At 42.8% G+C, this 23,025-nt stretch overlaps 1 protein-coding gene across 3 annotated transcripts; it reads right to left on the bottom strand.

The window, feature by feature from the left end:
• Positions 1-481: 481 nt before the first annotated feature.
• IKBIP (IKBKB interacting protein) lies at positions 482-15,466 on the bottom strand. 3 transcript variants are annotated; one of them, XM_077339138.1, is made up of 4 exons: positions 15,261-15,466; positions 14,573-14,770; positions 12,271-12,388; positions 482-1,633 (listed from the first exon to the last, which is right to left on the bottom strand). In XM_077339138.1, the coding sequence occupies exons 1-4, from the start codon at positions 15,449-15,451 to the stop codon at positions 884-886; spliced, it is 1,257 nt and encodes a 418-aa protein (XP_077195253.1). In that variant the 5' UTR covers positions 15,452-15,466; the 3' UTR covers positions 482-883. The 3 variants fall into 3 exon arrangements, with proteins under 3 accessions (XP_077195253.1, XP_077195255.1, XP_077195254.1); XM_077339139.1 differs by lacking the exon at positions 482-1,633 and adding an exon at positions 10,212-11,296; XM_077339140.1 differs by lacking the exons at positions 12,271-12,388; positions 14,573-14,770; positions 15,261-15,466 and adding an exon at positions 9,934-10,596.
• Between the last annotated feature and the right edge of the window lie 7,559 nt (positions 15,467-23,025).

The following is a 23,025-nucleotide window of genomic DNA, read 5'->3' on the forward strand; positions in this document are numbered from 1 at the left end:
GGTGCTTGCACAGGGGATACCTTTACTTTACCTTTAAGCAGTATTATCTCCTGGGGTGGAACAGTGTCTTAATTTTTGCCTGACCAACTGAAATGTTTGTTCATGGAAACGGATAAAATGGTGCCAGGGCTATGAAAAGAAGTCATACATTTCTTCCCCTGGCAGAGATAGCCAAACTGGCTCTCTAGATGTCCATGGACTACAATTCCCAGCACTTGCTGGGAATTGTAATCCCTTGAGCATCTGGAGAGCCACAGTTTGGCCATTCCTGCTCTATGGGATAGAAGCTGTCTGAATGCTAAACATACAGCTGCTACAGTGGTGTCCAATCTGTTCTTTGGGACTTTATTCCTTACACTCAATCAGGGTCAACATATGGGACCAGCCTCTCGCCACTTGACCAAGTGTTAATTGAGAACAGATATGAATTTTGACTCTTCTAAAGAGAAGCTGAACATAAGGCATAAGGCTAAGCTTATAATAATTTGCTAGTAGCATTACTTGCTACATTTTATTTAATTATAATGTGGATTTGGTTATTCAAAACCAAATTCATGGTTTTGGTTTTTCTCTTTGGTTTTATTAACATACAGGGTCATTGTAAACCTGGGTAAGGAGGAATATGTTTTTAGACCAACCCTCCCTAAAACATATAGATACACTATGCTCTATATGTCAGTGTTCCATACCATTTTTAAGGTTCTACTGAAATATGTTTGACAAAACACTTGTTTTCTTTCCTAACTCTACAAGGCAACAAAATCGTATCATAATCCCTTTACATTCTTTATCAAATAAATTCAGTCATCTAAGTTAACTATACACTTCTGTAAGTACTGTTGGCTGTATAAAACAGGACCTAGGACAACTTTATCATGTATGGCTAACTTAAATTTGAAACTTGAGTTATTTCTTCGTTTACAATATTAACTTCCTTCTGAGCTGAAGTTAAATTAGAGAGTTCTTTATATAGGTAAGCAATTTCTTTCTGTCTTTCCAGCAGATCTTCAACCAGTCTTCCTATTCTTGATGTTAGCTCATTCATCATTGGCTCTAAATATGCAAAATCCTTCCTTAAATTATACACTTTAGGTTTTAAGTCATTAGCAAAGGCAACTGTTTTCAAAACTTTGGCTCTATCACTTTCCAAATCTAGAAGTTTATTTGATTGTCTGTCAATGTTAGCAGTTAGTTCGGACAATTTTGTCTTAATGAGTATTAATTGTCTTTCATTTTCAGATGCAGATATTTGTAGCTTTGAGGTCCTGTCTATACTATTTGTAAGAAGATCCCCTATACTCTGTACAGTAGTTTTTTCAGCTTTATCGACTTTATCTTCTATAGTACGCAGGCTTTCTACTAATAAGGTCACGTCTGCTTCAAGTCCTGAAATGCGTCTGATATCAGTCTTCACAGCTGAAATCTTTACAGAAAAGTCCTGTGTTGCAGAAGCCATACTCTGCTCATGTGTAGTAACTGCATGAAAAAGAGATGTTACGTTTTGGTGGAGATCTTGTGCCCACATTAAGTTTTTGGAACAAGTCTGCATGGTGTCAATTTCCTCTTGCAGAGATTTCATTTGAGCAATGAGTTGAGGATCTTCTCGTTCTACTAAGCTGAGTGTCTTCTCACACTAGGATTTGAAGGAAAAAAAACACTTACAATTTTGTAACAGTATTTCTGGCTTGTTACTAAGTAAACACACAAAAGGAAAGGGAAAATATTTAATAATAGAATCATAGAGTTGGAAGGGGCCATACAGGCCATCTAGTCCAACCCCCTGCTTAACGCAGGATCAGCCCAAAGCATCCTAAAGCTTCCAAGAGAAGTGTGCATCCAACCTTTGCTTGAAGTCTGCCAATGAGGGGGAGCTCACCACCTCCTTAGGCAGCCTATTCCACTGCTGAACTACTCTCTGTGAAAAATTTTTTCCCTGATATCTAGCCTATATCGTTGTACTTGTAGTTTAAACCCATTACTGCGTGTCCTTTCCTCTGCAGCCAATGGGAACAGCATCCTGCCCTCCTCCAAGTGACAACCTTTCAAAAACTTAAAGAGAGCTATGTCCCCTCTCAACCTCCTTTTCTCCAGGCTGAACATTCCCAAGTCCCTCAACCTATCTTCATAGGGCTTGGTCCCTTGGCCCCAGATCATCCTTGTGGCTCTCCTCTGTACCCTTTCAATTTTATCTACGTCCTTCTTGAAGTGAGGCCTCCAGAACTGCACACAGTACTCCAGGTGTGGTCTGACCAGTGCCATATACAATGGGACTATGACATCTTGTGATTTTGATGTAATGCCCCTGTTGATACAGTCCAAAATGGCATTTGCCTTTTTTACCGCTGCATCACACTGCCTGCTCATGTTTAGTTTACAATCCACAAGTACCCCAAGGTCTCGTTCACACACAGTGTTACCTAGAAGCGTATCCCCCATCCAGTAGGTATGCTTTTCATTTTTCTGACCCAGGTGCAGAACTTTACACTTATCTTTATTAAATTGCATCTTGTTCTCATTTGCCCATTTTTCCATTGTGTTCAGATCTCATTGAACTCTGTCTCTATCTTCTGGAGTATTTGCCAGTCCTCCCAATTTGGTGTCATTTGCAAACTTGATGAGTAGTCCTTCCACCCCCTCATCTAGATCTAGATCATTAATAAATATGTTAAAAAGTACCAGACAAAGCACCGAGCCCTGAGGTACCCCGCTACTCACCTCCCTCCAGTCTGATGAAACACCATTGACAACAACTCTTTGAGTGCGGTTCTCTAACCAATTCCCTATCCACCTAACTATCTGAAAATCCAGATTGCAGTCCTTCAATTTATCCATCAGAACATCATGGGGAACCTTATCAAAAGCTTTACTTAAATCTAAGTAAACGACATCAACCGAGTTTCCACTATACAGCAAACCTGTCACTTGGTCAAAAAAGGAAACCAGGTTGGTCTGACAGGACCTGTTGGAGACAAATTTAGGTGTCACAGATAAGCTATGGCATTAGAGATCACACATTTAAACCTTGTATATGCAGTGTACTTTTAGCTTTCCAACAAGTGGAGAAAGGTGGAATGGTAAGGTGTCGGTTTGCCTGTCAAAATGCAGTTTTTAGGCTGTTAAGGTGGTTTGGTCAAATAAGATGAATACCTGGTACTTTAAAGCTTGATCTCTACAAAAGACCATTAGCAAGCATAAGGTAAATTCTCACACAATGATTCTTGGGAACTATTTTGATAAGTCATCGTAAAGCAGCAGTAGTGCTGTACATTTTTAATGCCAACAGGAATTATAAAATAGAGAACATGGAATTTGCAGAACCATTGGGCATGGACAGATGTGTGGTGCAAACAGAATGATTGCTACAAAGTAAGACATAGTTTTCCTTTGAAAATATAAAGCACTAGTAATAAATGGGGAGATGAACTGGATTATTATTGGCTTTTATTTTTCTGCATGGCAATTATTTCTTGGTTCCCCCCCTCCAATAGCTCTGTTTGTTTGTTTGTTATGTGCGAAGTCGTGTCCGACCCATCGCGACCCCATGGACAATGATCCTCCAGGCCTTCCTGTCCTCTACCATTCCCCGGAGTCCATTTAAGTTTGCACCTACTGCTTCAGTGACTCCATCCAGCCACCTCATTCTCTGTCGTCTCCTTCTTCTTTTGCCCTCGATCGCTCCCAGCATTAGGCTCTTCTCCAGGGAGTCCTTCCTTCTCATGAGGTGGCCAAAGTATTTGAGTTTCATCTTCAGGATCTGGCCTTCTAAAGAGCAGTCAGGGTTGATCTCCTCTAGGACTGACCGGTTTGTTCGCCTTGCAGTCCAAGGGACTCGCAAGAGTCTTCTCCAGCACCAGAGTTCAAAAGCCTCAATTCTTTGACGCTCGGCCTTCCTTATGGTCCAACTTTCACAGCCATACATTGCAACTGGGAATACCATAGCCTTGACTAAACGCACTTTTGTTGGCAGGGTGATGTCTCTGCTTTTTAGGATGCTGTCTAGATTTGCCATAGCTTTCCTCCCCAGGAGCAAGCGTCTTTTAATTTCTTTGCTCCAGTCCCCATCTGCAGTGATCTTGGAGCCCAGGAAAATAAAATCTGTCACTATCTCCATTTCTTCCCCATCTATTTGCCATGAATTGAGAGGGCCGGATGCCATGATCTTTGTTTTCTTGATGTTGAGTTTCAAGCCAACTTTTGCACTCTCCTCCTTCACCCGCATCAACAGGCTCTTTAGTTCCTCTTCACTTTCTGCCATTAGAGTGGTGTCATCTGCATATCTGAGGTTGTTGATATTTCTTCCTGCAATCTTGATCCCAATTTGTGACTCCTCTAATCCCGCATTTCTCATGATGTGCTCTGCATACAAGTTAAATAGGCAAGGCGACAGTATACAGCCTTGCCGAAATCCTTTCTCAATTTTGAACCAGTCAGTGATTCCATGTTCAGTTCTCACTGTTGCTTCTTGACCTGCATATAAATTTCTCAAGAGACAAATAAGATGCTCTGGTATTCCCATCTCTTTAAGAACTTGCCACAATTTGTTGTGCTCAACACAATCAAAGGCTTTAGCATAGTCAATGAAGCAGAAGTAGACGTTCTTCTGGTACTCCCTAGCTTTCTCCATGATCCAGCGTATGTTGGCAATTTGATCTCTAGTTCCTCTGCCTCTTCGAAATCCTGCCTGTACTTCTGGAAGTTCTCGGTCCACATATTGCTGGAGCCTAGCTTGTAGGATTTTGAGCATAACTTTGCTAGCATGAGAAATTAGTGCAATGGTGCGGTAGTTTGAACATTCTTTGGCATTGCCCTTCTTTGGGATTGGAATGTAAACTGACCTTTTCCAATCCTGTGGCCATTGTTGAGTTTTCCAAATTTGCTGGCATATTGAGTGTAGCACTTTTACTGCATCGTCCTTTAAGATTTTGAATAGTTCAACTGGAATGCTGTCACCACCACTAGCTTTATTGTTGCTCAAACTTCCTAAGGCCCATTTGACTTCACATTCCAGGATGTCTGGCTCCAGGTCAGTAACTACCCCACTGTGGTCATCAGGGATGTTAAGCTCGCTCTTGTATAGTTGTTCTGTATAATTTTGCCACCTTTGTTTAATCTCTTCTGCTTCTGTGAGGTCCCTACCATTTTGGTCCCTTATCATACCCAACTTTGCATGAAACGTTCTCTTCATATCCCAATAGCTCTATATCAAATCAATTTTGTATCTAGCATGGTACAGCATTCCTTTAGCTGTTTTAAAATATTTTTTTAATTTTAATTGCTCATCCTACCAAGTCATCTTTTTCTGACTTAACCTCCATCCAACTGCCATAAAAATGAGTCTTGCCAACTGGAATGGAAGAGGGGTGATGGTACTTTTCCAAATGTATTACCTGTTGTTGTTTGTTTTTGTTTCATTTAAAAATAAGAATGAGATTAAAATAAGGCTGCTTAAGAAATGTTGCCATAAAGCACCTGTAATTTTGGGTTCATAACATCACTACAGAATGTGATTGCTGTATGTGATGTTTGCACCTAAATGATGCTCCTGTACAAGTGTGGTTGGTAGTAAGGTGCCAGCAGGAAAGTTTCCCATCAAGACACTTACACTAGTTCATTTTAAGTGACTGTTGTGCTACAACAGTGTGCTTGTAGAACCTTTGTCCATCTTTAGGAATTCTTGGAGGACAGAAGACTGGAAGAGAGCAAATGTTATCCTGATCTTCAAAAAAGCGAGAAGAGATGACCCAGGAAACTACAAGCCAGTGAGTCTGAGCTCAGTTGCAGGGAAGATAATGGAGAACACTTTAAGGGGCAATTTGCAAACATCTGATGGAAAATCTGATGATCCAGGGAAGTCACCATGGATTTGCATCCAACAGGTTCTTGTCAGACCAACCTGGTTTCCTGACTGATTGGCTTAATAGATCATGGGAACTCAATTGTTTACCTGTATTTCAGTAAGGCTTTTGACAAGGTTCTCAAAGATATTCTTATGGGTCAACTGGGTGACTGCAGACCGGATTTTTGAATGGTTAGGTGGACAGGGAACTGGTTAGAAAACTGCACCCAAAGAACAGTTGTCAGTGGTGCTTCATCAGATTGGAGGGAGGTGAGCAGTGGGGTGTCCAGCCAATACTGTGTCCATTACTTTTCAACATCAATGATTTGGATAAAGGGGTGGAGGGCCTACCCATTACATTTGCAGAGAACACCAAATTTAGAGGAGTAGCAAACACCCCAGAAGAGAATGTTCAGCAATATCTGAACATGCTAAAAGTGCGGACAAATATGAACAAGATGGAATTCAAGGGGAAGTAGAGTTGTATATCTGGGTCACAAAAATGAAAAGCATGCATACTTGATGGGAGATGTACTTGGTAGTGTGTATGAAGAGATCTTGAGGTACTTGTGGACTAAGTTAAATATGAGCACACTGATGTGGCAATAAAGGTGGATGCAGTCTTGAGCTGTAACAACAGATGTCATAGTCCCACTGTATACTGCATTGGTCAGACTCCACCTGGAGTACTGTGTGCAGTTCTGAAGGTGTCACTTCAAAAAGGATGTGGACAAAATTGAGGGCGGTGCATAGGAAAGCACTGAGGATGATCTGGGGTCTAGGAACCAAGCCCTAAGAGGAAAGGCTGAGGGACTTCAGAATGTTCAACGTGGAGAACAGGAGGTACATGATATATTGCTGTCTTTTAAGTATTTGAAAGTATGCCACTTAGAATGGGGCAAGGAATGGTTCTTGTTGGCTGAGAGGATAGAGCCCACAGTAATGGGTTAAAACTACATGTTGAACAATACTGGCTAGATATCAGTGAAAAAATTTCATCCATCTTACTTTAGCAATGGAATTAGCTGCCTAATGAGGTGGCGAGCTCCCCCTCACTGGCAGTCCTCAAGCAGCAGCTGGACAGATACTTTTCCTGGATGCTTTTAGGCTGATCCTGCACTGAGCAGGGGTTTGGACTAGATGACCTGTATTACCCCTTCCAACTCCATGATTCTACAAGTCCCTCTTCTCAGGATCTGGCTTCCAGCTATGCCCCCCCCCTCTAAGCTGTGACCTGAACCAATCCTAGTTTCACTCCCCCCCCCCCCCGGCATTTGGGCGTTAAACAAAGGAACTGCCATGGTGAGCAAATGTCTGGCGTGTCAGGGTATGCGCATGTTTGAGGATGCCTATCCCTGATCTTGGGGAAGGCACTGGCAAACCACCCCGTATTGAGTCTGCTATGAAAACGCTAGAAGGCGTCACCCCAAGGGTCAGACATGACTCGGTGCTTGCACAGGGGATACCTTTACCTTTATCCCTGATCTAGTTAGTGCTAGAGAAAGATTTGCTAAATAATTTCACACGCTTTAGTTGGTTTTGGTAAAAAGAGCTGCTGCTTTGGGATTATTTAAGCAAATTGTTTCTTTTGTTCACAGATATGTCATCTACTTAATTATCCAAAATTTCACCATTTTGCTGTGATTCTATGCAGGAACTTCATTAATCTGCCTTTAAGATCAGATAACAAGTCACTAAAGTTAATACTGTGGTCATTATTGGAAAGACCTACTGTGCAGTACTAAGGACATGTTCAGTTTTCTAGGCTATTAGATGAAATATGCCCAGAAAGCAATTTTAATTACCTTCTGCATAACACTTGATCTGCATATAAGCAATAGGGTTATGTTGTCAGTAACTCCAACATCGTCTAACATGCCTGAGGTTGACTGAAATGAAGAATGCTGTATATTTCTGCTAGTATCCTGCTCGTTTTAAGAATGAATGACTGTTTCTCTAAATTAAGTGAAAGGCTAACACCTTCTATGTAATCAAATATCTTGTAGAATCTTATGCTGAGTAAATGGTGCCGTATGTTTTTGTATCCCCCAACATCTTAGTATACTGTTAAAAGGATAACTGAAAGGGACATGATGTATACTAACTGGAGCCTTCTGCAGAAAGTGTGTCAGGGAAAAAAAATAAACCACAGAAAGAAAATTACAGAATTTAAAGCTAGTACTTATTTCCTCATTGGAAAAAGCACTTGATGTGAAAACAATTTTTTTAAGGAAGCTAGTATCACTGAAAGAGTTCAGTGAGTGTTGCAAATATACCTAGAATTGTAGCTCAGTTTAGAAGGCTGTTTAAACTTGTGCATAAACCCCCATTACTTTCAGTTTAAGCAGGCAACAGCCGTTCCTCCCTCTGCCAACATAATGTCATTCGCTCCCATGGGAGGCATGGCTGCTGCTTCTGCACAAAGCCTAAGTTTTAGGTCTCTTTGCAAAGGCTGCACAGATCTAATGTCAGGTTTGGAAATTCTCCCTGTTGCTGCTGCCCTCTTCCTATTCAGCTCATAGTGCTGTTCACGACCCTTTTGCGGAAAGGGGCAGGGCGCACAAAGTGGGCTTAAACTTGCAAAAATAGCCACAGTACAACATCCATTGTCCCAATGGCATTTGGCACCTTTGGCAAGCAATTTGAAGACTGGCCAATACCAATTGTTGATGTACAATTGCCTTTACTGTCTGATGTCTTACTCTGATAAGGAGAGATTTCTTACTATTGAATTATCTGGCTTCATTTGTATGCTATTAACTCTAGAATTATTATTATTATTATTAGATTTATAGCCCACCACTCCCTTGCGGCTCGTGGCAGGTAACAATATCACAAATCCCCATTAAAACCCCATAAAAACAATAATAACATTGCCAATATTGCCGGCATGGCAAGAACGGCAGCTCAACTCCCCCCGCCCTCCCTCCCACTACTAGCGGGTGGAGAGGAGGTCCTGATGATGTTTTGCTTCGGGTCCAGAACCCGAGTCCCCAGGGGGGGCATAGATCTATTATCAGCCCCAGCCTCAACCATAAACCTGGCGGAAGAGCTCCGTCTTGCAGGCCCTGCGGAACATTGAAAGATCCCGCAGGGCCCGCAGCTCTCCCGGGAGCTCATTCCACCAGGTTGGGGCCAGGACCGAAAAGGCCCTGGCCCTGGTCGAGGCCAGGCAAGCTTCCCTAGGGCCGGGAACGACCAACAGGTTTTCACCCACAGAGCGCAAGGCCCTGCGAGGGGCATAGGGCAATAGGCGGTCCCTCAGGTATGTGGGTCCCAACTCGCGTAAAGCCTTGAAGGTTAGAACCAGAACCGGATCCGGGCAGCAATTGGCAACCAGTGCAGCTGCCTCAGCACTGGCTGAATGTGGGCCCTCCAAGATGTGCCAGTGAGGACCCTAGCAGCTGCGTTTTGCACTAGCTGAAGTTTCCGGATCAAGGACAAGGGAAGGCCCAATTGGAGCGAGTAACAGAAATCTATTCTGGAGGTGACGGTTGCATGGATCACTGTGGCTAAGTGTTCGGGGGACAGGTAGGGCGCTAGTAGTCGGGCCTGGCGAAGGTGGAAAAGCGCCTGGCCCGCTACTTTTTTGACCTGCATCTCCAAAGTCAGGGAGGCGTCAATGGTCACACCCAAGTTCCTGGCCTGGGACGTGATGGTGAGTTGCATCCCTGCCAGGGTGCTTGCGCTTCCTGGTCCTGCCCCCTACGTCCCAGCCACAGGACCTCCGTCTTGGAGGGTTTCAAGCGACTCTGCTCGAACCATTCTGTCACTGTGTATATTTACTTAAAATAAAGATTTGTTTCCGATAACACGTCCAAAGCATAAAAGCAAATCAACTTTATCTTGAGAAACTCTACATTGGCAGCTCAACAAATTAAGGGCTACTAATAATAGGAGACAGTTTAGACCAAAGACAATGGGGTGCCAATAAGCAGTACATTATACTATACAGAGCACATCCAGTAGCTAAATCTCTGGGCTCATGGAGGATTATATAGTAAAAGAATAAAAACCCAGTAAAAAAAAACCATAATTACCCTTATATTATTAACCAATAAGACAGCAGGGGAAAGAAAAGCCACTAACAGACTCACCCCCTCAGCCAGCCAGGGCCAAGATTCTTGCTGTCTTACTGATGAGTAGATCAACAGATGGCCATGATGGACATGGGGGATCCCAGATTGAATAACGGGGACGTGCCCTGGCCTCAACCGTATGCCTGGCGGAAGAGCTCCATCTTGCAGGCTCTGAGGAAAGTTGACAACTCCGGCAGGGCCCTTAGCTCTTCCGGGAGCTTGTTCCACAAGGTTGGGGCCAGGACCGAAAAGGCCCTGGCTGGGTCGAGGCCAGGCAAGCGTCCCCACCAGTAAGTTCATACCCGCAGAACAAAGAGCCCTGCGGGGGGCATAAGCAACCAAGTGGTCCCACAGGTAAAATATAATTTTAAAATCAAACTGAATAAATATCAATGCCAACAATTCCTTAATTGTTTCTGTCTAAATTATTTAAATGTATAAATATGTACATGAAATTTTTACAAATTATATTGTGGTTTCCTTTTGCATAGTAGTCAGATCAAAAGGGAAACACCCAGTCTGGCAACGTTTCAGTTCTATAACTAAGATGAACATGGGGACTCTATTCCTCATTCACTGGTTGTTAGTTTTCAAAATGATGTGATTTTGTTATCTCTGCTGTAGATTTTGTAATGTCATGGATTTTGGAAACAAGGGTTTCCTTCTGCAGTTTTAATCAGTTGCGCTTATACTGAATGCCTTCAAGAGCTTTTTGTAAATTCATTATTTCAAGTTTGGCTTTCACCATTTCATCTTCTGCATTAGACACCTTCACAGACATATCTTCCATCATCTTTCCTCTACCAATCATATCACTTGATAATCTAACCACTGAGTGAATAGCACTCTCTATTACTGGTAAATGAGCCTTGCATTCTTCTACTTTAGGCTCATAATCTGTAAGCTTCTGTTTCAGGTCACTATTTCTGGCTAAAAGATTATTCTGCTTTTCTTCCACTTCTTTAGCTGACTCTGCACCAGCATGCAGTCGCTGTTCAATTTTGGATAAATCAGCTTTTTCTTGCCTGTTTAACATTTTAACATTTCTTATTGTGCTGTCTTCCAGATCGGTTAATCTTTCAGAAAGGGATTTTATTCTTGAATCTACTGCATTGATTTGAGTGGTTACTTCACTGTGTAAAAACCTGGCTTGTGATCTAAAACTACTAGTATTTGTATCCATTTTATTTAGGCTTCTTTTCCAGGAGACTGTAACATTCTGGAATTTCTCATTCACACTGTGAAACTTTTCCTCAAGTATCTGCTTGCTATTTAAAATGTCAGGTATGATGTTACGAAGGCTGCCGACTTCCTGCTTGAGCTTGATCATTGCAGAGACAGATGTAGAGGCCTCTTGCAGGACTTCCAAAGATGACTCAAGCTGCATTTGTAACACAAACAATGTCCATCTCCATTTAATACAGGTTGGACTGGGGGGAATCAGTATATACCTGAAAGATTTTCTTAAATGACATTTCTTCTTGCTTCATGTGTTTCTTCCAAATACTATAGCTTTAACTCTTAAAAGCTTATCAATTCAAACGACTGGGATATAATAGAACAAAGTCAATCTACTAATCTATTCCAATCTGTTTCTATAACAATATTCATCTTAGATCACAGTACTTCAAATACTAGAATCATATATTGAACACACAATTCAGAGTGGAGTGCTTCCCCCTCTGCCAACCCTATGGAAAGCCCTTATTAACCTTTCTATTATTTACCTCTCTATTGTGAAAAATACTGTTTTGTTTAGCCTTTTATACTTTCTTGTTAATATGATTATCTTAATTAGAAGCAAAACCCACAGTTGTGGGATTGATGTGGATTACAAGCCATGTGGGATGTGGCTGCAGTGGGGGGGGGTATTGGATAACAACATCCTCTTGCAAGAGCAGGAAAACTGGTAGAATCCAGCCATTTGTTAAAAAAGACCTCAGTCAACAGGCAGAACATGATTTTTGCAGTTTCTGCAGTTGAAAAAAAGTCAGGGAAGCTGTAGTATGGGCACCGAAGCATTTGGCTTGTATATGTGGCTCTTATATCCTATCCAATGCATTGGGAATGGTTTTCCAAGAAATAAAATGCTGGTCAGCAAAGACACTTAGCGTTAGGAAACATCCTGTAACATCTTCATTAAAACGTTATGATACATTGCAAGTTAAGATCAACAAACTCCTTTAGCTTTGTTTGCAGAAGAAAGAATTGATAATAATTCCCCAACTTTATTTGCGGCTAGCACAATATAACCCCTCAACTAGAATAATCAAGGTTCTCTGGGCAGATAATCCTGTAGATTTTAGAAAAGACTCTCTCAACATAAAATGATATTGAAATATTTTGATTTATTACCTTTGTGGACAGTAGTTCAATTTTATTTTCCATATCCTGAAACGTCTTGGCTTCTTGCTTCAATAAATAGTACTTTTCCTCTATGTCGGCAAGCTTAGCTGACTGCTGAAAAAGGAACCTGAAACATATAACGAAGCAGAATCTGTTACCTGCTGGCCAACAATTAAGAGTTTCACCAAAACTTACCAGAGACCTATACCTAGCCAGAGACCTTGCTGTCTTAATGCGGTGGAAGCTATATGGACACAATATTCCAACAAAATGGAAATGGAATAAAAGTTTTGTCATGAGGTCGCCAAGACTGAATGGCTGACAATAACCACTATTAGCAATGCAGGAAAAAAAATCCACGCAGAAGGTCCCCTTGTTACAAGCAGGACCTTCTTACAATGGTTGCTTTATGATCTGTTGATCTTGAAAGGAGCATAACTCATGTGTAGAATTACTTGTAAGCAGTCCAATTTCAGTTAAGGAAATGCTGACTTTGCAGCACAAATGGCAACAATTGGCATTACTAAGGCAATTTATATGATTAAAACAAATCCTAGGTATAACGTCCTATCCTCAAGCTTTATCAGTATCTCCACTGCAGCATCCCGTCTAAAATACATGGGGGAATTTTCTTATCAGTTTAACCCTAGGTATGAGTATTCAGATTTGTGCCGACACTGACACTTCCTCCCTTATTTATTCCAAAACATATATTTTTGAATATATATTAAATTCTTTTATATATTGTCATATTTTTATTTTTTAGAAATACCTATGTATGTAGTTTTTTTACTGGACATTAAATATAGCTTCAACAAATATTAAATATTGATTTTATCTTATTAATGTAAATGTGATTGTTGTAACCCACCCTGAGTCACCAGAAAGTGGGTGGGTAATAAAGTATTATTACAAAATATATACTGCTAATTCATTGTTAACTAAGAGCCTCTTGTGGCGCAGAGTGGTAAGGCAGCCGTCTGAAAGCTTTGCCCATAAGGCTGGGAGTTCAATCCCAGCAGCCGGCTCAAGGTTGACTCAGCCTTCCATCCTTCCGAGGTCGGTAAAATGAGTACCCAGCTTGCTGGGGGGTAAACGGTCATGACTGGGGAAGGCACTGGCAAACCACCCCGTATTGAGTCTGCCATGAAAACGCTAGAGGGCGTCACCCCAAGGGTCAGACATGACTCGGTGCTTGCACAGGGGATACCTTTACCTTTACCTAATTCATTGTTATAATTTTGTTTGGTTGTCGCCAACAAAAAGGCCCTTTCTTTGGTAGGCACTCATGAAATGTTAAAGAGAGACCTGGAAATAATGTTGGAGAGTGGGAAATTCACATGGGAGCAGGCAAAGCTTCAACAGAATACAGTGGTTGCTATAGTTAAATATCAAAGAACAGGGTTCCTCTCAGCAAGTCCTAGCATAAATAAAAAGTATAAACGGATATTTAAATGAGATAGCTTAACAGTACTGACCAAGAATTAAGCTATTATTGTGAAAAGTAGGAAACTTTGTTTTTAATAAAGGTAAAAGGTAAGGTAAAGGTATCCCCTGTGCAAGCACCTGGTCATGTCTGACCCTTGGGATGACACCCTCTAGCGCAGTGGTCCCCAACCTTTTTATCACCGGGGACCACTCAACGCCAGGGACCACTCACCGGGGACCACTCAACGCCTTTTACTGAGGCCCGGGGGGGGTCGTTTACTCCTCTACTCTCAACCACTGCCCTAGCGCTCTCTGATCACTATGGTAATGTTTAAACATCCCTTCAAAATAAGATACAGACACGCCACAACAATGAAGTGTGTTGTAAAGGGCTGGGGGGGGGGAAGGCGTCCTTCGGGGCCCACCTCCAATTAGTCAAAGGACCACATGTGGTCCGCGGCCCACAGGTTGGGGATCGCTAGCGTTTTCATGGCAGACTCAATATGGGGTGGTTTGCCAGTGCCTTCCCCAGTCATTACCGTTTACCCCCCAGCAAGCTGGTTACTCATTTTACCGACCTGGGAAGGATGGAAGGCTGAGTCAGCCTTGAGCCGGCTGCTGGGATTGAACTCCCAGCCTCATGGACAAAGCTTTCAGACAGCTGCCTTACCACTCTGCGCCACAAGAGGCTCTTTGTTTTTAATAAGGGACACTTTTGTGATGATTTGCACACAACATGTTTATTTGGATAAGCCACTGGAACTATTTACAATTATTTCAGTTGACTATCATTTTCTCTCTCTCTTTCTCTCTCTCTCTCTCTCTCACACACACACACACACACGTTTCAGACCACTTTCCAGGTTCCTTTAATTTTGCTTACCATGTTAAGACAGCACAGGCCACGAGAGACAGATAGCTTGCAGCTGTTCGTGGATCTGCACAAAAAGATTGAGGACTGGTAGGGGTACTCCTCAAATCCAACTGTTTGTCCAGTTTTTGTTGATCTTCATTTGCTTTGGCGGAACTATTAGTTTTTCTCCTCTGTTTGATTTCAGCCATATTAACGATGACAGAACTCCTGCAGAAATCTAGAAAAAAACCCGAGTCTGTTACTTTAAAGATTAAAAAAAAAAGCACCTTTTAGACTAGGTAAGGTTTATTCATGCAGCCACAGGAAAGCTCACGCCCTGAATAAGTCTTAAGGGACTCAATTTTGCTTGTGCTACTTCAGACCAGCACGGCTACCCACTCGAGTTCAAAGACCATTGTCATTCCTGCGGCGCATTTACTCGGGAGTCAGCTCAGCAGCCTGATCAGCGCTCGCATAGAAATAGGACACACGATTGCAACGAGACTCTTAAACAACTCTGCAGTCCCGCTTAATTCAATGGGCCCTAGTGGCGCAGAAGTTCCTGACCGGCTGCTGCGGATAGTTGTTGGAGTTTTGATTTGCTTTACTCTAATAAGTGTGTCCCGGATCACACGGTCTTTCCCAAGCACATCTGCAATCCAATGCGTAGGCCTCAGCCCGCGCCCTTTTGCGCCCTCCATAGCAGCATCTCCGTTACCTCGGGCTGAGCTGCCAGCTCCCCGCTTCGAAACTTCGGGCCCGACCTTCCGGAGGGATGGAGCGTCTCCGCCTGTGGCGCGCGAGCGGAGTTGCTCGCCACGTCAGGCGCATGCGCAGCGACTCACTCCTCCCTTCGCGGTGTGCGCGTATCGCTTCGAGGGCCGCGGAAGCCAGGGGGCGCACTGGCATCTCGCGCGCGTGCCTCAGAAGGTGGAGCGGCGCGTGCTGGCCGGCGCAGAGGAAGTAGAAGGCGGGGTCGATAATTCGGAGGCCGGGGAAAGAGCCGAAGGATGCCGAAGGATGGCGAGAGGAAAAATATCCCCTGTAGGATCTGGGGTCTCCCTGCACTTCTCCTCAGCGGACGCTGGCAAGCCACTCCCTGAGCGGGCAGAGGCTGGTTACAGTTGATGGCTATGAGGGAAGAGAATCTTTTAAAAGTGAGCGTTTAGCTAGGAGAGGAGAACTCGGTACACACAGGGGTCGTTTCGAGATTAGGTATGGCGGTCAGTGTGGGACGAATTTCTAGAAGGCAGAACGGCCTGTGGCATTTGCGCTTAACAAAAGATGGAAGGGAATTGTTTCTGTTTACATTGTTTTAATAAAGCTGTCTCCAAATGGGCCTTTTGCAAAGGCTGGTCTTGGAAACTACCCCACCCTGAGTCCTGAGAGAAAGGGTGAGTAATAAATATATTAAATAATGATAAATATAATAATAAATAATACAGAAGAGTTGTTAGCAGTCCTCTGGGGTGAGACTGGTCCAAACAAGTCCTGGCTCAGTTGCTTTTTCAGGCAGTGTCAGTCCATGTTTTCCAGTTAGTAGGGCAGTAGTTTCTGCACCAAGAAGGTTGTTGGTACGGCAAGGGTAGCCAGCAACCTGTCTTATGGTCTGAGTGCGCCAAACAGCACCATTTTGCACTTCCACAGTTCTGAACTAGCTGTAATTATGGTACTCCTGGAGAGCCAGCGAGGTGTTATGGTTACAGTGTCAAGACTGATCCGGGATCTGCCCTGCATTATGTGAGGTAGACTCAGGGCTCTGAGCCACCTGTCTCCTTGATCACCTTGTGCAGAGGGGCTTGGTTGGTTGCCTCCTGACAGTGCTCCTAAACCTCAGAGCATCCTTCAACAGGTGAAGTGTGTGTGTCAGACAGATTCGACGATGCCCTTGGGGGTTCCACAGTGAGTTCGGTGTCTCTAACCTGCAGGGGGGCTATTCTACTTGATCACAAACCAGTTCAGGAAACAAGGTTCGTGGTGGTTTATGGTTCATGCAGAACCACAAACCTCCATTTTCCCAGTCCCCATTTTCCCTATCTTTAATCCTGATTACCACTTTCAGTGGCTTCACATAGTTAATAAATAACATAGGGAATAAGACTGAATCCTGGGGAACTCCACAGGCCAGAGGGCAAATCAAGAATCCCTCAGCACCATCTGAGACTGACTTGCCAGATAAGGCTTGAATTGCTGTTAGGGAGTTGAGCCAACAAAAATCTCTTGCTTGTATATGTCTCTTAATGTTACACGAGAGGCTGATGTTAATTCACAGCAAGCAAACTACTATATTTCACTTCTGTGGGGAAATGGTCAAATGGCAAGTGAACAGGCAACAGGAGTGCAATAACTTAGGGCCTTTTCGCATGGGGATCTTTGTTGCAAATTGTTTGCGGAATGAAAAATCGCCATTTAAAATAGTGGAATTCGTCGTTATGCATACCTGCCTTTGTAGTGGAATCAGTTGCGTTTTTTAGCGTTTCCCACAGGCTTCCGGTCTCGGCAGAAATCGCTAGAAAGGAAGCGCTATTGCCAAGCTCGTCCCGCCCCTGGCCGTCAAGCAGCCAATGGGCAGCCGTTAGCATGCTCCCAAACAGCCCCTTTCCCTTTAAGAAAGGTTTTTTTAAAAAAAAAACAGACCCATAGCAACGAATCTAGGTAGATTCGTTGCAACGGAGAGACCCATCCAGCTGCCTAATGTGAGCTGTCGTTTGATTGTATGATCGTTGGCACACTGCCTCGAGTGATAAAAAAAAAATCCCCCCCCCTCTCACGGGCCCGATTTTCGGCTGAATTAATGTGTAAAAAATAAAGGGACTTTATTTCAGCAAACGGGCTTTTATGTGGTTTGTGCTTAGTGACTAAAGGTGAAGGACTGAAGCCAGGGAAGCCTCTAAACAGAAAGAGGCTCGCTGGTGCGTTTATCCCCGCTCGCTCGGAGAAAAAAAAATGGCGATCGCTTCGCCGGAAGTTTGGAGGACAGGCTCAGGAGGAGGGACTTTGAAGAACCCGCAACAATGGTAACGCACAGGTCTTTAGCGCTAGTGTTGCAGATTGGTTGCAGGAGTGTATCGCTATCCGGAGGGTGAATCCACTTTTCTCGATTCCCCTGAAAGCGCTACAACGAAGCGCTTTTTGCAGATCGGTTTCAGGAGTGTTGCAGATTGTCTGCGACGTCGTGCGTTAAGGCAAATTAGTAGCGTTTTCAATTAGCAACCATTGTGCTATTTTGAAGCCGTGCGAAATGGCCCTTAGTATGACTGTCACTGTACTCAAACTTTGTTTTGTCTGACGTTATACAACACGTAGTTTATTACAATAAAGTAGTATTTTATTATACAGATATCTTAAACCCTGTGGAGAGAGATGTCTTGGCAGCCATTGCTTGAATAATTAGATATAAGTGTGTGTGTGTGTGTGTGTGTGTGTGTGTGTGTGTGAGTATTGGAAAATTACTTAAGGCTGTGATGGCGGCAGGAATAGACACGCAAGTTCCAGTTTCCTGGCGGCAGGAATAGACACACAAGTTCCGGTTTCCTTTCTTGAATACTTCATAGGGATTGCCCCGCCCCCCTTTACTAGAAGCTATCTCCCTCAGGAAAGGATTACTGGTCTCAGTTCCCTAGTTTAGGATCATCCTCAGACCTTTCAGAGTGCTTAACTCTCTCCTTGACTCCATCTTTCTGCCTTTCTCAATTGTAAAATTCCATTTGAATAATTCTTAGACCAAGTTAAATTATTAACCATTTACTGCAGATTACTGCAGCAAAAGCAGGTGTGTAAGAAGTTGTTGATTTTTCACCCACATGACATTCATTTCCCCTGACGTTGTCCCTCACAGCACCCATTTCCTCTCTGTCAGAGGCTAACCTTTTAAACAAATCAACAATTGAAGATAGTTGTAGTGCTTTAATATTATAGTATGTGTAACAGGTTCTCTGAATTCTCAGTTTTCATTTACCCTCCCTCCCCAAAATTTCCAAAGCCTTCTATTGTTATGGAGATAAAAGGGAAAAGGCCTGTTTTTGCAGTGAAGTGGCTAGAGGCTTGCTTTTGCAAAAAAATGAAAGCTGAGAATTTTGACAACATGTTACACATATTGTTATAAGATTATATCAATAATAACAATATTAATTTGCTGAAAAAGGCCCTGTGATCTGAAGGCAGAGGAAGGGATGCTATCAGAGAACTGGGCATGGAAACTTGCTATGTAGAATCCCTGTTGCCATTGATTGTATCAGCAGTTACACCAGCAATAGGGATTATCACACAATACTTATTTAATATTTGGTAATTGTAACATACAGTCAACACAGAACTGGCTCAGTGGCCTTGCCCGGAATGTTTACAGTCAGGCTTAACTTCAAGATCTTAGGATGTGAGTGTAGAATTTCAAACTTTGAATACTGAGCTGTTGAATGCTGTAGGATTCATGCAGTGTTATTACTCACACCTAGAATGAATTTGAATCATCTTGTTCTTACATCCCTTATTAGTTAGCCTTTTTGTTGTTGTTTATTTATTAACTGTAATGTTTTAATTTCAAAAAGACAGGGCTGCTACTGAAATTTAAGAAACTTTGTGGAAGTCTAGACAAACTACATTTCCGCACCCTTTAAATATAGTGTAACACTTACCTTATGAAGTCATAATATTCTGGCTCCTCCGCATGACGTCGCCAACATCCAGCGTCTGGGCAGTACCTGGCCGGCTACATTCTCCATTTTAAAGAGCTAGTTGGTGAATCCCCAAAAGTGGATTCACCAACATATTTAGTGCTACCTAATGGAGAGCATCCAGCAGCCCACCAGCCAAAGACAGGTATGGAGGCTCAAATACGTGAAAGGCTCCTGCCTCATCCTGCCCTTGCTCCTGCCCCCACTTCTGGGGACGGGAACTTCATTTTTAGAGTGTCTGAAATCTTAAAATGCACCTGCCACCCACAGCAAGGAAGCTCTGTGGAGTGTGTGTGTGTGTGCACTTGTTTGCGTGTGAGGGGGAGGCAGCAGCAGTTTTCAACTGAACTGCCTGGAGCAATGAATAGGCGTTCAGTCTTGTCGGAAAAGGCAAAAAAAAAAAATTCCCTAAGTTGTAGCACAAACTTTGTGCCACAAAGCATGCCTCTCTAAGCTCCCCCCCCCAAATCAGGAATGAGATTTATTTTTAAAAGAAGCAAGCATCGTGATTCCATAAGCGGTGGTAATAAAGACGCAGCATGCATTCAGTGGATAACTACTGATTTTTTTGAAAAAAATTAGCGGGCATCGTGGGGGCCCTTCAAAGCATGGAGAAAGGGGTTTATATGTAGTGTTACGCCACTCACCAAGCGTAATGCTATTTTTAACCATGTGCAAAAATGCGACTTCACCTATTCACAGAATTCCTACTTAATATTCGGCAAACAAAATATACCTCTGATGGTTGATGTTGCATAAGTAGTAAAATCGGATGATATTTTGAGTTCTTTCCTTTAAATCGACTGGAATTGTGCTTCTGCTGTTTCAGGATAGTGATTCCTAATAAATGTTCTGTGATGCGTGAAATAGCAATGTATACAAACTACAGCAAACACCACTGAATTAGAGCCTGTGTAAGTTGATTGTCATTGATTGTTTTGCATTATTGATCTTTAAGTTTTTCATTATGTGCCTATTATTTTAAGTGTAGTTCACCAAGGATTCATTTGGAAAGGAGGAAAATAACACTTAAAGGCCTGAACTTCCACAATTCTGCAGGGCCTGCAAAAGGGAGCTCCTCCACTAGGCATTTGCTAGAGGCCGACTGACTCAAACATCTACAGCCCCCCTCCTCCCCCCGACTGAGAAAACAAACATACCCAGGGATTGTCAGTGTTATTGTTTGGTTAAAATACTGTTTTACTTGGCTTGTTATATCATGATTGTTATCTGTTATCTTGCTATATGTTCTATGTAACTGTTCTACAACGTTTTATGTAAACCGCCCAGAGCCCTATGGAAGGGTGGTATAAAAATCTTCTAAATGAATAAACAAAGCTTTAATAAATTTGAAACTTCCTCTTCTTGGAGGAACTCTTTTCACATTGATTTGACTGCTGAAAATCCTAAGTATGTACATTTGGTTTGCAGGTAACATCATGCAGGGTTGTCACCTTGTGTAAAGAGAGAGTGAGAGTTCCCAATAATGGACTCGGCATTGCTTTTGGTATTTTTGAATGCTCAACAGTATGTAATGATGTTATATCTGACATTAGTGATAGAAGACAAGTTATCTAGTGATGATGGGTAAAGTTCCAGTGATGCCTGTCATCACTGATTACCATTTTGAGAACTATGTGGAAATAGGTTTTTAAAAAATCTAAAATGATATAGGATGGACTCTACTTTTAGTCATATATTCAGCATTTGGGATCCCTAGCATCTGATATCTACTTTACAATTGGAAGGAAGGAAATAAAGGCATTGTAGAAATAAATCCATGATGGATGTTCTCCATTTGGTTGTGCAGCCACATATAAATGCAGTTTTCCATCCTTGTTTTTCCCAGGATAGATGAAAAATATCTTGCTATGGAGCTGATAATATGTTGTCAGCAAGATAAATCAGCATAACAGAAATAAATATTGCTATTTATCCTGTCCTTTGATATAGAATGCATCTAATGATGTACAGTCCCATGAAATCTTATGCTGCAACAAATGACTTTGTCTTTGTGTTTGCTTTTATTTATAATAATTCATGTATTATAGCTGCTGCCAAGTATGATCTGTACTTAAAGACAACGTCAGTGGATATGGATAGATTCTTTTTGATGCTTGTATAAAATGTATTTAAATGATAAAATAAACATTGAAAGTAACTTCTAGATTTTTGCCTTCTTTTAGCCACACTTTGTATTTCCTTTGAATGTGGACTCTAGCATTTTATTTATGTTTTATTTATTTATGTTACAATTAATATTCTGCAGCTCCCAGCAAGCTGGCTTGCATAGGGTCATAATAAAAGCTCCAGTAAAATGTACAATATTATCCCATTAAAAAACCCCAATGGCGGCAACAATTCCAAATCCCATAGCGCTAGCTTGGATTCCAAATCCTAGTCTCAGGGGGACCCTGAGTACCAACCCCGTCACCCACAGCGATGGTCGGTTGGTGGGGACTCTTCAGTTCTAGATCTTTCCTTCTCATCTGCCAGGGTAGTGTCAGATCTTCCTGTGCTGGTCTCAACCGTAGACCCGGCAGAAGAGCTCCATCTTACAGGCCCTGTGGAATGCCAAAAGCTCCCGCATGGCCCTCAGCTTGTCCGGGAGCTCATTCCACCAGGTTGGGGCCAGGACCAAAAAAGACTTGGCCCTGTTCAAGGCCAACCAAACTTCCCTGGGGCCTGGAATCACCAACAGGTTTGCTTCTGGGCTTTCCTCCCTTATTTCCCAAGTTGAAATTTCTGACATGCTTTCCACACACAGTCCAATGGAGGGAGCCTCCCATCATGCTTTGCTCTGTTCCCCTTTTTTTAAAAAAAGGTTTTTTTTGCAAAATGGTGCCTGCACCTTTGTTTTTGTTACACCTCTTAATTCCGCTATTCTGAGCCCTTGATCGCCTCCCCCTTCCCCCAAAATTGTCCTGAATGTAATTTAAAAAACAACAAACCTTGGTTATAACATTACTAGCAGTAAACAGTATAGCCCATTGTAAAAAAAAATACAATGGGCTCTAGGCAGCCTGGGCTCCCTTTCATTATTCCCCCAACCCCCAGGGAAGTTAGAGGGAGAATATTGAAAGTGAGAGAGGACTGTACATGGTCCCTTTAAACACTTCATCCCAGGCAAGCAAGGCAAGGCAAGGCATGGAGGGACTGTTTGAACAGATTGGGGCCCCATGTGCATGCTGCAGCCCATTCATTTAAACAGTCCCTCTCAACCTGGAAAGGCAGGGAAGGACTCTTTGAACTGCCTTAGAACTAAGGTGACAGCAGCCGAGCTGTCACGGGCAGCTGTAAGGTGGCAGCCAAAGTCCCTTTAAAGGCTCTGCAAAACAGGGCAGGGAGGGATGTTTTTTAAGGCAGTGGGGGCACTGGCCTTGGAGGTCAGGTGACAGCGCAGCCAGGCTGTCAGGGTCAGCTATAAGGTGGGTGTCCCTGGTCAGTGGCCCCATACCTTCTCCCTCTCTCCTGCTGGGAGTCCTGAGCATTCTAAAGTCTGGCAGGCAGGGCTCATTCAACATAGTGCTGGGGTGCATGGTCACAATTTTATAGGTTATAACACTGCTGTGCAAAACTCTGTGACTGCTTTTTTTTAAAAAAAACCTTAGAAACAGCATTTTTTTAAAAAAACAGTTATCAGAAGGCAGAGTTTTTTGAACGAAGGGGGGAGGAAGGGAAGGGGGAGGGATGGAGGATGGCGATAAGGAAACAGTCATGCCCAAATTAATCAAAATGGTGGGTGCAGGGGGGGAAAACTGCCTGCATTTCTGCATTGGGCAGCCCCCAATTAGACCCTGTTAGTCTACG

The sequence above is a fragment of the Paroedura picta genome, chromosome 5 (assembly GCF_049243985.1).
Source record: "Paroedura picta isolate Pp20150507F chromosome 5, Ppicta_v3.0, whole genome shotgun sequence".
Lineage (NCBI taxonomy): Eukaryota > Metazoa > Chordata > Lepidosauria > Squamata > Gekkonidae > Paroedura > Paroedura picta.

Coding starts and splice junctions, on each gene's coding strand:
- IKBIP (XM_077339138.1), bottom strand. CDS start 15,451: ATGCCAGTGCGCCCCCTGGCTTCCGCGGCCCTCGAAGCGATACGCGCA. Junction 14,771..15,260: donor AGCTGGCAGCTCAGCCCGAG/GTAACGGAGATG, acceptor AGATTTCTGCAG/GAGTTCTGTCATCGTTAATA. Junction 12,389..14,572: donor GCCTGTGCTGTCTTAACATG/GTAAGCAAAATT, acceptor TATATGTTTCAG/GTTCCTTTTTCAGCAGTCAG.